The 15,804-nt window shown below is 39.5% G+C and overlaps 1 protein-coding gene across 2 annotated transcripts in view; it reads left to right on the top strand.

Annotated features, from left to right (window-relative positions):
- The window catches only part of LARGE1 (LARGE xylosyl- and glucuronyltransferase 1), a 272,408-nt gene that overhangs the window by 204,712 nt on the left and 51,892 nt on the right, over positions 1-15,804 (top strand). For both annotated transcript variants that reach the window (XM_063395775.1, XM_063395774.1), the window contains one exon: positions 5,748-5,852. In XM_063395775.1, coding sequence (XP_063251845.1) covers positions 5,748-5,852 — 105 coding nt within the window. The remainder of the gene's footprint in view (positions 1-5,747; positions 5,853-15,804) is intronic.

Here is a 15,804-nt window from a genome sequence, read left to right as displayed (position 1 = left end):
TGAAGTGCAACACATTCAGCTGTTATCAGTAAGCTTAAGTCCACTAATTTCAGTGAAATCATGCTGATTTATGCCAGCTAAGGATGTGGCCTCACACATTTCAGAAAGCAAGGGTGTCTTATGCAAGTGTATAAGGCTAAAGAAAAAGAAATCAGGAGAAGCAGAAGAGAGGCAAAGATTTAACTCTGAATCATGCAAAAAATAACTCTGCTTCATTGCACCACTATAGGTTCAACTAGTCCTGACAGTGTTCTCAGGCTTGGTACTGGCCACTTCAGAATATTCCCAGCTCTTAGAATATGAACGTTTTCCCCTCTTCCCTTTTGTCAGTTTTTTTTCTCTATTTCTGTGTCTCATTTTGGGAACAGAATGCTGCAGTTCTGAATTCTGCCAAGCTTGAATCTTAAATTCTTGTTGAGTCCTTCTCTCTTTCAGTTTACACTGAAGACATGCATTGCTCTGGCAGTATTTGGCTGTAGTTCTAGCATTTGTGTCTATATTAAATTCCTAATTATCTAAACCATGGTGTTAAAGTAGCTAGAAGTAGCAAGAAAGAGTTCTGCTCTGTTCTCCCTTAATAATCTCCACAGTGTAGAAATTTCCTACTTAATATGTTTTTAGAGGCTGGAAACTACTTTGCACTTGATTTTAACTTTGAAGGCTTCTACCAAATACAACTAAACCCTGCAAATCCAACAACCAGGAGAACTAAACTTTTCTCTGATACCAGCTCACCCTTTAGCCATGGCAACCAGAAGGTGACACCCTAGCCCTTGCTTCCCCTTTAATATGACTTTTTACTTTCCCCTTTCTGGAAACAGTCTGATGTCCTCAGAAAGTTAAATTCACACAAAGTGTTTGCAGTGGGTCCAGAGCTTACTTTAACTGCAGTGGAGTCATGTAAAAGCCACTAGAGGTTTAAAAGAGAGAAAAAAAAAAAAGCTTCCACTAAAGATGTTGAAAGTACCTGTAATAACTATATTTTTACTACTATTTTTATTGATTGTAATAGCAAAATACATCAAGGCAAGAGCTGAGGTTAAGGTCCTGTATACCATAGACTGTAGAGAAGATGAAATCCTCTCAAACTGGGAAAAAATTAGGGCAGAATAGGAAAATATTGTTCACAGGCACCAAGACTGGCACCAAGCAAAAGCAGCAGATACCAGACTCAACCTAAGTAAAAGCTGATACTTCTTCAGAAGTGTCGTGTGCCATGAGTGACTGTAGAGGACCCCTATTAAGAAGTGCCACCATACAGCTGCACTGGTGTGCTCCATGTTGCACAGTTGCATGTCCCTGCTGCTGGAGATAACTCTGTGCTGGATGGAGCTTCAGCCTGGCCACATGCTGCTGCTCTTACCCTTTCAGTAGAAAGTAGCACACACTTCCTAACTCTGAGGACTTACATTTGCAATATGAGAGACAGGCAAAATGGAAGAGGGGTAAAGTTTCTTCAGGGAGAACTGAGCAAGAGGCTGTTCAGTGTCACCCAAGAAATCAGTGTCACAGCTGGGAGCTGAGTTAAGGTCTGGAGTCCCCTTCAGTGTCTGAATTACAGGATAATGCTTTCCCCTCCATTAGCCCCCAAAAATCTGTGAAGGAAAAGCAGAATTGAAGGCACTGAGTTGTGATGTTTAGAAGTGTTCTTTTTTCCATGGAAACCTCTTCCCAGCAAAACCCAAGCTTCTTGCAGTGTGAGAGCTGTCAAGCAGCTGTTCTGTGCAGAATGCTGTAGCTGCAGCTGCTTTCTGGAGAAGTCTCTACCCACAGCCAATTAGCACTTAGCCCCATTCCCAGCAATCCAGCTGTAATTCGGCCTGCCTGATAATTTTTCACTGTGATCATGCCAGAATCATAGCCTTGTTTTCTCTTGTCTGGCTGTTAGTGGTGATGTATGAAGAAGTAAGAAAGACAGCTTAATTTTCATAAGCTGACTTGTGTCTGGAGTAACAGAGAGTGAGAGGACTGCACTTGATCATAACGACAGGACCAGAAGAGAAAATGATAGAGCTTTTGCTGTTAGTTGTGGTATTTTATTATAATAACTCTTAGGAAAAAGAAACCAGCAGCTCAGAATGCTGAAAGGTTCAAATCCATTACCAGCAGGCACCATGTTCTCATCTGCTGGAAGAATAGCTCACGTAACTCTTTTATGCTTGCCTTTTCCAGAAGGCTGGGAGGGAACTCTAGTCTATCCTGCCCAGAAAACCTGAATTCAGACTGAGATATGATCAGGGGTGAAGTGAACCTGGTGATAGTTCTGCAGAACTGTGAGCACCTTGCAGGGAAGGTGGTGCATGGTCAGAGAGCTGTTCACCATGCCTGCTTGACACCACGCATCCCTTTGGCCAGTGCCTCATGTCTGTAACTTTGTGATACATTTGAAAAAGTAAATAACTACATGAAATAGCTGGTAGTGAACAGATAATCTCACAATGATTCATTTAAAAACAAAAATTGATTAAGTCTCTGAGTGAAAGCTTTTGAGTGAATTTTTAGTTGGTTGCAATTAGAAGGACAAGACTTCGGATTTTTTGTTTGTTTGTTTGAACTTTGAGATACATGAAATAACGTGGTCTATAGGATAAATATTATGCATCTGTATTATGTGTCACATTGTTTTATATGATTTAACATGAGGATGGTTGTACATTCTTAGATGTTATTTTGGTGTCTTCAGAATAAAATATTCAGGAAATGTCTTCCAGAAAATATTTCTGATAGGTTTTTCTATATTGATCCAAAATGAAAATGTTTTGGAAACATTAATATTTGCTATGCAGCTGAAGTTCTGTTTTCTGCATTACTTCTGCCTTAAGATCACAGAGAAAACATAAAAGGAAATAAAAAATATATTCTTCTTTGGCAGAGACAGCAGCACTATTCCATCCTAGTGAAAATAGAAATATAACTAGAGAAGATGGAAAGCATATCACCATAATTTTCTCCAAGGTGGCTTGGGAGACAGGCCATCACATCTGCCTAATAGGCTTTTATGCACCAGTAAGAGTTACAACAGCCTGACAAGTTGCATAATGCTCTACCCTAGGACAGTACATGAACGTGTGCACATTCCCAGGCCATTGCAAAAGCAAACCAAAGTGTGTCAGCTCGTACATTTTACTGTGTGTTTGTGACAAGCTAAAAGGATATGTACAGGCAGTTATTCCAGTTCAGTTGATACACACTAAGTCACATTATCTGATCCATGTATCTGAGCCCTAAAGCTTACATGATGTTCATTTCTGCCTTCATCCATGTGCTGTATCAAACCTCAGGGAATTCTGGTGAAAGTAAGATATATTCTGTTGTCTTCAAAAATAAAGGGAAAATGCAGAAGGAAATTATACAACGACAGTAAATACATGCAGACATAATTTCCTGAACCTTTTTTAGTTTATTTTGGTATGAGAAATTATATCTAAGAAATAAGTATTTCAGGGGTAAGTTATTAGAACTGAGATTTTGGGCTGGTATGTGGGAAATTAAAGCCATTAACAAGCATTAAGGTTTATTTACTTTTTCTTACTTACTGGTTTAAAGACTGAAGTCTGTAGCATGTTGGGAAATCCATAAGGCTAAAATAATGAAAGCAGATTGGTGCTCCCTGGTAAAGAAGTTTGGTACCTGCTCCTTGCAAATGGAATTCTAACATTTCTTTTGATGGCAGCTGTACTATCCTGAGAAGGATCTGTGGACTGCTGAGTAGTGAAATGTGCTATTAGATTATGGGCAGGGTCAGTCTCTTCCTACCAGTGGTGCCAACCATTCCAGCCCAGCTGCACCTGCATTTTCTGTTGACTTTTTTTTCTCCTCATCCTTTACTAGCCAGTGTTTCTTATCTTGATTTACTCTGCTTCACCTGCAAGGGAGTGGCTATAAACAGGCAGACTTGCAGCTTGGAGTCAACAAGTGTTGTTTTACATTGTGTCCTTCAGCTTCTTTTTGCTCCTTTCAGTTTGTTGAGATCCTTTTCATATTTTCTCACAGTATATGGCTTGTGATGTCTGATGTGTTCTCCAGTGTGTTCCAGGTGTCTTACAGGTTGAGAGATGCCATGGTTTATCTGTGTGAACAGAGTTGCTTAGGCTGTTTGCCTCTAGCTTGTAATTTACTTCATTCTCTTGTGCATTACACTCTGTTAGTATTACCAGTTTTCAGTAGCACCGGTGGGTCTTTGATATGATCCTTTTGCTCTCTCCCAGATTTTCCACGTTTTTAAAAAATTATTTATGGCATCTAATGTGAAAAGTTGTATTCACCATATAATAAATATGTAATGGAATAGGAGTGACATCACTGGAAAATAAGGTCTGGTGAGGAGTGACATGTTGTCATTAGGATAGAGTAGGATGATGCTGGAGTGGTGTGGAGTGGGCTTGGTAATCTCTCAGAGTTATTTTTAGATTGATTTCCATTCACTCCTTGAATGCTTCCATGGTGTTCTGGTTTATTTTTTTATATGCATTGGCCAATCACTGCTGCTCACACTCTTTGAAACAGCATTTGAGACATCTTTAATTCCACTGAATTACAGATACCACAGGAGAGTATTGCAATCACCTTTCAAGCCAATTATAAAATTGAATTAATCAGATCTGTCTTTATGTCTTGTTCTCAGCCCAAACTTGTCTTGGACCATGCTGAAATTTTAGCAATACATAGCTGTGGTTCTATGTAAGCAACATACAATGATCATTTCAGGCTTTCAGTGCACTGCTGTGACCATACACACAATTTTACAGCATAGCTGAGATTTGGAAATGAGCCTTCAAAGCATGATGCTTAATTGCTTTCTCAAAAGGTTGCAAAATAATTTCCAGTACCAGTGTCAGTGCCCCCACTGAGCATGTCCCTCTTTCAAAGCACCGTTCCTTTTCCCTTCTCTGACTAGATCCAAATGCAGTTCTCCCCCTCCCTCTATCCTCTGTTACCGCAGCATCATTTCAATCACTTCTCTTAATTTACATTTTAGACACCACATTTTAGGATGCATAATTAAGTCCTTATCTATACAAACATTCATTTTTGGCTGATTTTTTAAGCAGTGCAAACCTTCTAGACACATTTGATTTAAAATACATTTTACTCTAGCTGAAGCTAGCTGCTAATCAATGCAAGATAAATAAAACTGAAGTCATAATTTCTGTGCAGCATTCTACACAGGCGCACCTACATTACTTTTAAATTACTCTCTTAAATTAAAATGATGCAACTTTCTTATGTAGGTAAACTTCAAATCCAGTATTTTTCAGAGCAAAAGTGACTTTGTGACTGAGGAAAAAAATTCCATGGAACTAGTAGGGGGATTATGGGAAGAGAATAATTTGTTATACTGAGCCTTGTTCTTCAATTATGTTATCTCCGTCAGAGTATGAAAAGATCTTCATATTAGATGATCATTTTACCAACACTTATTTCTCACTAGGAGGATTCTCCATCATTGTATTCCAAAATAAAGCAGCATTCAGATTTTTCTGGGTGACATATTTCTGTCAGCATGACAAAGGTTCCCACAGCGTTTAATTACTCAGACTAGCCAGGAAAGAGGGAAAGAAATGAGCCATGCTGATTTTGCTGTGCCAGGCTTCCTTGTCTGTTATATAAGTTGGCTTCTTCTGAAGGCATGGAAGGAAGGCAGCACCCCAACTTCTGCCTTCTCTTTCCACTGGTTGTCCCTCTCCAGATCTCCTGTGTGTTTTCCATTGACTGACTGATCTTCTTGCAATTTGCTCATTTTGCAGGACAGCAAGTTCTTGGCTTGGTGGAGAACCAGAGTGATTGGTATTTGGGCAACCTTTGGAAGAACCATCGGCCCTGGCCAGCTCTTGGGAGGGGCTACAACACAGGTAGGACCTGAAGGTTTGCTTTGAATTAACACCTGCATTGAGTGTGCAGTCAGTGTCCCGGTATAGAAAGTATGAGATGTGGTGATTTGCACCTCCCCTCCTAAGCTACAGCTAAATTTATCTTTTTAAAAAGGAAAAATTATACAGTGTCATGCATTTTGGAGTTTCCAGTCTTCTCTAAATAGTATTAGAAAAGATTGTGTGATATCCTTTGGAAGAACAGAGCTTTTCAGCATTCTAACAGCTCCTCAGCACAGGCCCTCTGACAGGTCCTACTAGATTTCTGCCCATGATGACTCATACATAGAGGCCCAGCAAGGAGTTGAGGCTCATTTTCTGTAGAGAAGTAAATAGTATCACAAAATGTTTGCCCAATAAAGATAATAGCTCCTGCAGGACACCAACAGGGTCATAATTGTCCTAATAAAATGCAAGCTACTGGCCATCAATTTCTGCTGCCATGAGAAGGGATTAAAAGCACTAGATCAGAGAATTTATTAGGTTAAAAGAGACAGTTCTTCCCACTGATTTGTGTTTGCTGTATGAGAAAACATACCAGGTGCATAAAGAACACACACATACACCTAAATCAATTCAATGCTGGGCTTTACATGCTGATCCAGTGAGTTACGTCTCCTCTCTCTTTGTAATAAAAGGACAGAACAGATGGTGAAGCCTCCATTTGGAACAGATGAGTCCATTTAAATATCCCTGCACTATCAGGAAATTAATCATCATAATAGTGATTTTGCTTCACAGAAATATATTGTATTGAATTAAACAGACTAACTAGAAAAAGGATTGAACAAGTTGTGGTTGGATCATCTGTATTTCTATATTCCTATGTATATTTGTGGGAATCCCACTAGTTTTTGTGAATTTGTATTTTAACCTCTGCAGAGCATCTCTGTTCTCTGGAAATGTTCAAAAGAATAGCCTAACAGAACACAGCTTGGTATGGATACAAGGTCTTGGCAGAATAGGTTTGTTTCCTGACTCTTCTTTGGCAGAATTGCAAATAGAGAGGCTAGGTCTGCCCACCCCTGCTTCCCAGTCCCTCCAAAGCATGAGACAGAGATAAGTTCCATGGATTTTTCTGGAATCTGAAAGCTTATACGCATCTCAACTTGTTGCTTTCAATTCACTTCACTGTTACACCACAAAGAAGTCTATTTTGTTCTACTGAGAAATGACAACCTTCTATAGCTACCTTCTTTCTGCTGTATTTTTGCTTTTTCCTTTCTGCCATTTTAATGCTGACACATTAAATGAGAGAAATCTGGCACAACCATATAACATCAGAATAATGCAGTAATGTGTTGTGGGTAGTCTAAAATATATTTATATCTAAAATGCTAACGTTAAAAAAAATCTGTAAGGCTTTAACTTATGTTTTCTTAACTTACTGTTCCAAATGGTTTATAGGAATACCAAATGTCAGTATATCACATAAACCTTAAACTGAAAGCAAAAATAATCAAATATCTACAGTCCTTCACATATACTGCTTGTGTTTATTCTTGTATTAATACTCACCTATTAAGCCATGCATAAGCCCATAATCCTGCACATGATTTTATTTTCTTCACAATTTCGTTCTTCACACAACTCACCTTGTAGTTATAAAAGCTCTTTTTTTAGAAAGAAAACCAGAAAGTAGATAATGTATGGAAGATTGACAAGTAATCATAAGAAGTGGAATGTTGTTTTTTCAGGTATGTGGAATAAGAGGTGAAGCAGTGCAACCTCTGAGAAGCAGGAAACAAGGTTATTGACAGAATCAGCACCCTTCAATATAAATTTCTTGACTGAATTAATTGTTTGCCTCAGTAATCTAGCAGAGACTGGAGGTATACATTTCTCAGGGAAGATGAAACTGATGTTGTTTGGTGTGTTCAATAAATAAATTAATTGACACTGAACGCAATGGTGTGGGGAAGATTCAGAAAACTGAAGGGGGGGCACTGAAAAGAGAGGCAGTATCTCTAAGCAAAACACTAATAAAAGGCAGCAGTCCAGGAGGGGGAATACAGAGAAATTCAGGTGCCTGGAGCTGTATTTAGGAACTCAGAAAGGACCCCCAAACCCCTGAAACTTTAATGAAATAAACAGAGCTGGATCAGGGAGAGGCTCTCAGACAGACTTTGCTCTTGCTCTTGGGAGAGTTTTTACTACAGACCTAGCATACAATCCTAAGAAAAGATATTTTTATGTGAGCTTCTTCAGCCAGACCTAACCTGGCAGATTTGATTTTGAAGCACCTCTCAAAGTCAGAAATGTTCCTCTGCTCCTCAGAGTTTCTGAAGATAATAATTTCTCTTTCACTCTTATCTTTCTATGCCTGAGCCTCTCTGGACAACATACAGGTTGGGAGAGTCCCAAAAGGCAGATGTATTAAAGGCAAAGATGTGTTTGTTCTTCTTTGCTGGTTCTTTAAACCCAGTAAGCATTTGCACTCCGCTCTTCCTGTGTGCCGAGGAATCTCCTGACAGGCAATACAGATTTTCAAGGAAGCATTTTATTTGGTTGTTTCTCATTCTTCCCCATTTGCACAGGCAGATATTCTAAGTCATACTCTACTCCCTGATAATTTAATTGTTGAAAAATCAGACCGAACTGAAAATCAGACAATTTAATTAGTGTTTAAGATGTTCTTAGTTAGAACCATTCTTTATTTGTGATAGCATTCTCTTCCTCGAGCATTTTAGACACAGTTCCTTATGTACCACAAAGTTTTCCAACTTTTTTTCTGTACTTTACTGGCTAACACTCAGTAAGCAGCATAATACAATGCCCTTTTTGTGTATCATCCACTCCATATTTATTGTCTGCACTGAGTTAACTCTTCCAGATTCCTCATACTCTAATTCAGACACAATTTCTTGCTGCACAACTATGTTATCTTTCACTGACTAAACTGTGCTTTTGGAAGTATTGCTATACTATGATTTTTATTTTTGCGGATGTTAAACTGACAGCTCCAGAGTTGCACTGTATAGTTTGATGTTCATTTCGGGAGTAACAGTCATCTTAGTCCTCAGAAAAATATCTTATAAAAGAAATTCTAAACATAAAAGCTTCTAGTACTTTGTCTGCCTTATACTTTCCATCATGGTGGAGAATGGCTTTTAAAAGCAAACCCTAGTGACTGTTAAGGCTTCTGGCCACTTCTTCAGGGGTGTGAATCACCCCTAGCTTCTCTGGCTTTAGTGCAGCAGAGCCAACTTCCATCAGCTGAGAATGGACCCCATGCATGCCAAATGGAGCTTTAGGATAAATCTGTATTTTGGGTACTGAGCATCATTTTTAGAAACTTTGACCCAGGGGATTTCAGACTCCTAGTCTACAGAGGCCCATACTGAGGATTTGAGGCTCATCTGAAATGCACTACCTCAGTGCAGCCACCATCAACTGTAAGGAGGTGTCTCAACAGCTTGAGCTGCGAATTCATACTCCCACACTGGGAAATGTAACCTTACCAGATTTGTGGATTGGGAACAGAAGGGAATGGCTATCACCTAACAATTACTAGGCTACATGTGTACTGTGCCTTATTACTCTTGTGTTTGTAATGACTGGAAGAGTGCTAGAATGAATCTCTCTCCTTGTTTCCCCGAAAGAAGGACCTATGAAAGTGGAATTGGAAATTGAAAGCATGTGTTACATCATTTTTACATAATATTTAATAATCTGAATGATAGAAGGCAGGCATAGAAGAGACTGTTTTTATGAAATAAGCCTGGATCACATCTCGTGCTCCTTCATGATGATGCTTTGCAGAAAACAGCATTCTGCTGTGCAGAAAACAAATGACCGGTGAAGTAGTGCAGAGTGGACTGGTGGTAGTCATGGCACTGCCTGTGGTATTGCTCCAGAAACCTGGTAACAGCTTTCAGCTGAGCTCCACAGGCTTCTGCTCGTGACATTGTGGTAATTGTACTCATGTATGTTGGCTGCTTGAGAGAGGAGGATGTTGTCAAATTATCTCAGTGAATGAAGAAGTCAGAAAACTCATGGTTTATAGAACCTTTTAAACGCGCCATCGTGGCCGGACCAAGCTTAGCCATGTCCCCTCTAAAAGCCATTGCAATATTCCTGTCTCCCATTAGTTCAAACATCAGTCATGTTTGGTAATGGAAGTGCTGTCATTAGGATTGGTTCAAAGTACAGGAGCCTTTGCAAACAGATGAAAAATGCATTTTAATGATTAAAAAACCAATGTCCAACACTGTTGACAAGTCAAGAAGCAGCACTTTCTTCATCTACTTAGGTTCACATTGTGCCTAAGTAGACACTGTGGTTTTTGGATTATATTATTCTTCTTTTACGACACTGTGAGTTTACTCAGTAAATACTGTTATCAGTGCATGGTGATACACATGAGCTTTATACATGTAAAGGTGCCTTTGAAGTACAAATACTGTGCCCATTGTCCAGGCAGCAGTTTAGGAAGTGCCAGCCTATGGTTGCTCTTAGTCTCAGCCGGAAACACCAGACTTTCTGTGTCAAAGGTGGGAAGCCAAAGCAATAATTCTGATATTGATGACCACATCCCTATCTTTGTTGTCTATAATCTGTAGCTTGCACTTTAAAATAAGATACCTTAAAGCTGACTACCCTCAAAGAATATCTTCCTTTCTGGTCTTTCTCGTGCACTTTCTAAAGCATGTGATGTACTGAGAACTTGTTTACAGCTTGTTTGACATTTCAGAAATGACAGTCAATATGTATTTCATTTTGAAAATGGTGCCTGCAGTTTGAGAGGCCGATGCATGTAGTAAAGGCATTACTGTGACTGAGTTAGTCTACTGTTCATGCCATTCTCTCAGATACATACTTTACTCCTTAGCAATTGAATCTCTCAACCCCTGTAAAAACTGTTTTTACAAAACACCACCAGACTTGCTTTGAAACACTGAAAACATTTATCTCTTAGGAAACCTGTGATTAAAAAAGATGGCATTTACAGAGTCTATACCAGATTCTAGTTGTATTGGAGTAAATAAAATTTATTTCTTTTTAGTTGATTAAATTGTCGTAATTTTGGGAGTTTTGTTGGTCTGACCTGAGTCCATAATGTCAAGTTCTCTATGTAATGTACATAAATCAGGCATTTAGATGTAGTATTCCAATGTAATGATTTAAACGTCATTTTGAAGTGTTTTATTTTTAGTTTGATCAAGGCAGTTCTTTATGTGAACATACATACTTTGATCAGTAATTATGTTGTCCAGCAGTCTGAAATGCCCTCTTTATTGTAGTGGGACAATGATTAGCAGGTTAAATTTAGATGAAAGACCTGCACATAAGAGCTTAGTAAAGGCATCCAGGTGCCTAATCTGAGAACAAAACCTTCTATTATATGACAGGAGAACCCCAGACAAATGCATAGTAATAGTAAAACCAGTACATTTTCTTCTGAAGTCCAAGTTCACTTTCCAGTCTCTCATTGTGCTCATAAAAGAGATTGTGTAAAGACAGTTCCTTTATGTAGAGAGAGAGAGACAGCGGTTTTAGCCACAGTCCCAAAGCAGAGAAAAGAGGTATCACAGTTGGACTCCATTTTTGGACTCTTAATAGGTATCTTGGTGCCTGTCACAGAAAGTAGCAGAGTGACTAAGATGTCTTTCTACCCCCTGTGTCAAAGTCATTCTGACTGAGTGCCAACAAAACCAGTTGGATTTGGTCATAGTCAGATCACTCTCTTAGGTGCTGTTTGCTACAGAAATCACTATGCGGTAATAATTTTTGTGTTAGGGCAAACTAAGTTCAGGACAAACCTTTCCTCTTTAAAAAAATACTGAAGCTTTGAAAGAGAAGAATCTGCAAAACTGAGTAGACACAAATCTTGTAAGAAGCAACTCATTTCTTGCCTTTCCTCATTGTCTTGTCTTTATGTTCAGCTACGTCTTGACTTTAATCGTTCCTACTGTAGCTCCTTAGCCTTCCCTTCTGCACTTATCTTTGTCAAAGTGAGCTCAGGGGAGGACAGGAGCACTGCAATACCCTCTGTATGCAGATCATCTCTACACAGTTTTTCTCGAGAAAGTCACAGACAGTGAGAAGTTTTCCCACATAGAACTTTTGAATTATAGGCAATTTAGGTCAGAAAAGATCTCCCAAGGTCTTTTGGTCCTCTTCCCATTGAAAGTCAGCTCAGGCTGCTCAGGGCCTTTTCCAGCTGAGTTTCCAGTGTCTTCATGGATACCTTTCAGAGCAGCCTGTTCCTGTATTTAGCCACTATTTTCTGTTCAGTGAAAAATAAAAGTAGAAATTCATAATGCGTAATTAGATTTCTCATTCCTGCAGTATGTGACTGTTACCTCTCATTCTGTCTTTGTGCATCTGTTAGAAAAGTCTGGCTCCATTAAGTAGTTTTAGAAAGCAACAGGAGATCCCTCAGTCTTCTCTTCCCCAGGCTGAAGAAGGGCAGTTCTCCCAGCTTCTCCTCATGAATGCCAGGCCTATGACCATTTGGGTTGCTCTCTGATGGATTTACTTCATCATGTCAGGATATCTATTGGAGGAATCCAAAACAGTACTTCAGATGTGGATTTGTTGTGCTGAGCCAAGAGTGGTAATTACTTCCCATGACCTGAGGGCTAATACAGCCCAACATGTGGCATATTGCCCCAAGGTCACGCTGCTGGCTCATGTTCAGCTTGCTGTCCACCAAATCCATTATAACTTCTCCTGGAAAGCTCCTTTCTATCCACCTGTCCTCAAGTGTGTACTCTCCATTCAGGAATAGTCCCATTCAAGACTTCCTGTTGAATTTTAGGAGCTTTCTCTTACCCACCACTTGTGCAGTCAAGGATCCTGAGTAAGCAGCCCATCTCCAGGAAGTTAGGCCACGGCCCCCAGTTTGGTGTCATGTGTTACATTGCCTAAGACACATTGCCTGGATTCTATCCCATTTCCAGCTCATTGATCTAGATCCTAAACAGTATGAGGCCCAGTACCAACTCCTGTGGAATACTCCCTGTAGTGACCACCGTCTGAGTGTTTTATTGCTGAACACAGCCCTCCAAGCTTGGCAGTCCAACTTTGCAGGCTCCTTGCAGTCCACTTACCCAAACTCTACCCCAGTTTGGCTGTATGAGGATGATAAACAGCTCCTTAGGCAAATCCCTGTATTTCTGTTGTGAACCTAATCCTTCTCTCTGTTACTAGAAAATAAGTGGTTGTGCAGGAAGGATTATGTTTCCCAAGTTGTTTTTTTTTTTTTAATGCTGTAGTTAATTTCCAGGCTTGTTCATTGTGTGCTGCTGCTTTCGTTCCCCTAATCCATTTCTTAGAATGTTCTGTTCCTCCTGAATTTCACTCAGTCAATAAACTGCCCATTAAGAGGGGGAAGGGCAGAAGGAAGTTTTCTGCTTTTTTCTGAACACAAAACTCCAAACCTCATAGTTATTCAGACAGAAAGAAATACTTTTCAGGTGGTTGAGCCGTGAATCACATCTCCTCTTTTGTTGCTAAGGTGCTGAGTGAACACCAGACCCAGAAAAGCTATGACGTGTTCTTGCTCACTGTGCCCATTGTTACAATTAGCCTTGCGGACTACTCTTAATACTGGAAACTGCTTTTGAAAGGTATTCTCCACCATGATGGAAAGTATAAGGCAGACAATGTTAAGGTTAGAAGCCAGCCAAAATAATTAGTACCTGTGCAGGGTGCATTTTTCCTCTTCTCATAGTTCCAAGTGGAAACCTTGAAAACTTGTTGACATTTTGACCCCTATTAAATATGATGCCTTTGAGAGGATCAAAACCAAAAAGCCCCACATAATTTAAAGCAGTGGTCCCTGTTACCTTTCACTTTTTGCTGCTTTCTGTGGAAAAATAAAACATAGGTAAGTATCATGGATAAGGTCCAGATCTGATATAAATGCCTAACACTTGCATTAAAGAGACTTAAGCTGATTTACAAGAGCCAAGGATTAAGAAACAGATTTTTTTTTCTTCTTTTAAAGGTGGGTGGCTCTTTGCTGGAAAGTTCGAGATAAATTACTTTAGAAGACGTACTAGCTTTCAACAGGGCAAATAGTCAGCAAATTTCAGCAAACCTCATCAGTTTTTATCCATAAAAATAAGCTTTGTGTGATCTCTTTTTCCAAACATGCCTGCACATGGAGATCCAATGACTGGACCTCCTGCACAGTAACCCTGTACAGTCTGTGTCATTCTGTGATTCCTCTTCAGGACAGCCCGCCCAAAGTCTAGTTCCTCTGGCTTTATGTAGAGTTGTGACACTCACAGTTCTGTGTTTTGAGGCACTGACACGAAGAATTCTATGTTCAGAATTAAGAGACACATGACAATCAGTCCCAGATGGATAATCAGATGAACTCCAGGTTTGATATGATTGACAAAATACTTTGTGTGATCATTGCATGCACAGCCAGAGTAATTTCAAGTATGAGTACAGGAGATGCGTTTGTTTTGTATGGGGTGGAGGCTTTCTACTCCTGTCATACCTGCAAGGTAACTTAGCTGCCCAATTCATTCTTCACTCTTGGCTCCCTGATTATCCACAGGACATAGAAATTAGTTGGTACCCCATCTTCCTCAGGAACCAAACTGTCTTTTGTAATAATAATAATAATAATAATAATAATAATAATAATAATAATAATAATAATAAGTGTAATTTGTTTATAGTTCACTTCAGGAAGTATTTCTGGAAGGTAGCATGGATAGGACTACATTCCATTTGGCACCTCTTTCTTATTCTTAAATGTGGCATCAGAGGATTGATTTTCCACATGCCCTGATGACATTCTCCAGTGCACACAACATAGACTCTCTGTTCCTTGCTAAAAAACACTCCAGTCCAGGAAATTGAGACATGGCTCTCTCATAATGTCATCCAAACTGAGAAATCCAGGCAGAATAATTGTTATGTCCAAAAACTGAAGGAATAGAAACTAGACTTCAGAGACAAGTGCAGTGCAGGATGAATGTGGCCAGCAGGATGTGCTCAGGAAAGAGCCAGACCCTGAACAGTGCATGCACACCCACAGTTGTATACACACAGCCAGGGATTTGGTGCTCTGTGTGCTGGGGACCACTTCTTGGACTGCCTAAATTTTAAAATGTAGATTTAGCTACTTGTCCAGGGCTAAGCTCCATAGGTCAAAGATGACGACATAAAATTTGCAAAATTCAGGGATAATAGTCGAGAATTTCCCATGAAGTTTGGGAAAATGGCTCCAGGAGCTTATCTGTCAGCAAGTCAAAGGATAATTTGATCCTAGGTTATTCATATTTGGAGGAGAAAATAACATTTCTTAATAGAGGGCTTGCCAATTTAGCAAAGATTGACCAAGATCAAATGACTGAAAGTTCAAAAAGATGTTCAAATTAGAATAAGGGAAGCACCCTTCATCAGGGTAATTATGCATTGGAATAACTTATCAAAGTTTGTGGTAGACTATGCAGTATTGTAAATTTTTAAATAAAGACAGATTTTTTTTCTAGAAGTTATGCTCTAGTAGAGCCCAAACTGATTTTGAAAAATCCTATTACCTCTTTCATGCAAGAGCGAAAAATTATCCTTTCTGACTTTGTCACCTAAATACGTGTTTAATCAGAACTTTGTTTTCCTGTTGAAGCCACCTAAGCACCCAGGCCAGTGAAACCACAGCTAATCTTATGTCTAAGAACTTACCACAATTTTACTGTTGAAGAGAGGAAAAATTCTTTAAAACTCTGTAGAAATTTTCCACATTCAGACCCCTCCCCCACCCAACATTGCTTTTCTTTTTAAATCTCACTTTTCAAAATGCTTTATAAAATGTTGTGTACCTGGCCATCTTCTAGCTAGTGGCCACTTTTGGCATCTTCATGGTGTCTTTCAGACATATCCAGAGATGCACACGGAGTAGTGTTAGGTGATCCTTGTACATGGCAGTGGTGTGAGGTGTCTTTAGGGCAAATCTCTGCTTCATGTG

This window comes from Prinia subflava, chromosome 4 (assembly GCF_021018805.1).
Source record: "Prinia subflava isolate CZ2003 ecotype Zambia chromosome 4, Cam_Psub_1.2, whole genome shotgun sequence".
In the NCBI taxonomy this organism is placed as follows: Eukaryota; Metazoa; Chordata; class Aves; order Passeriformes; family Cisticolidae; genus Prinia; species Prinia subflava.
The sequence above is the reverse complement of the archived record's forward strand: the minus strand, read 5'-3'. Positions and strand labels throughout refer to the sequence as shown.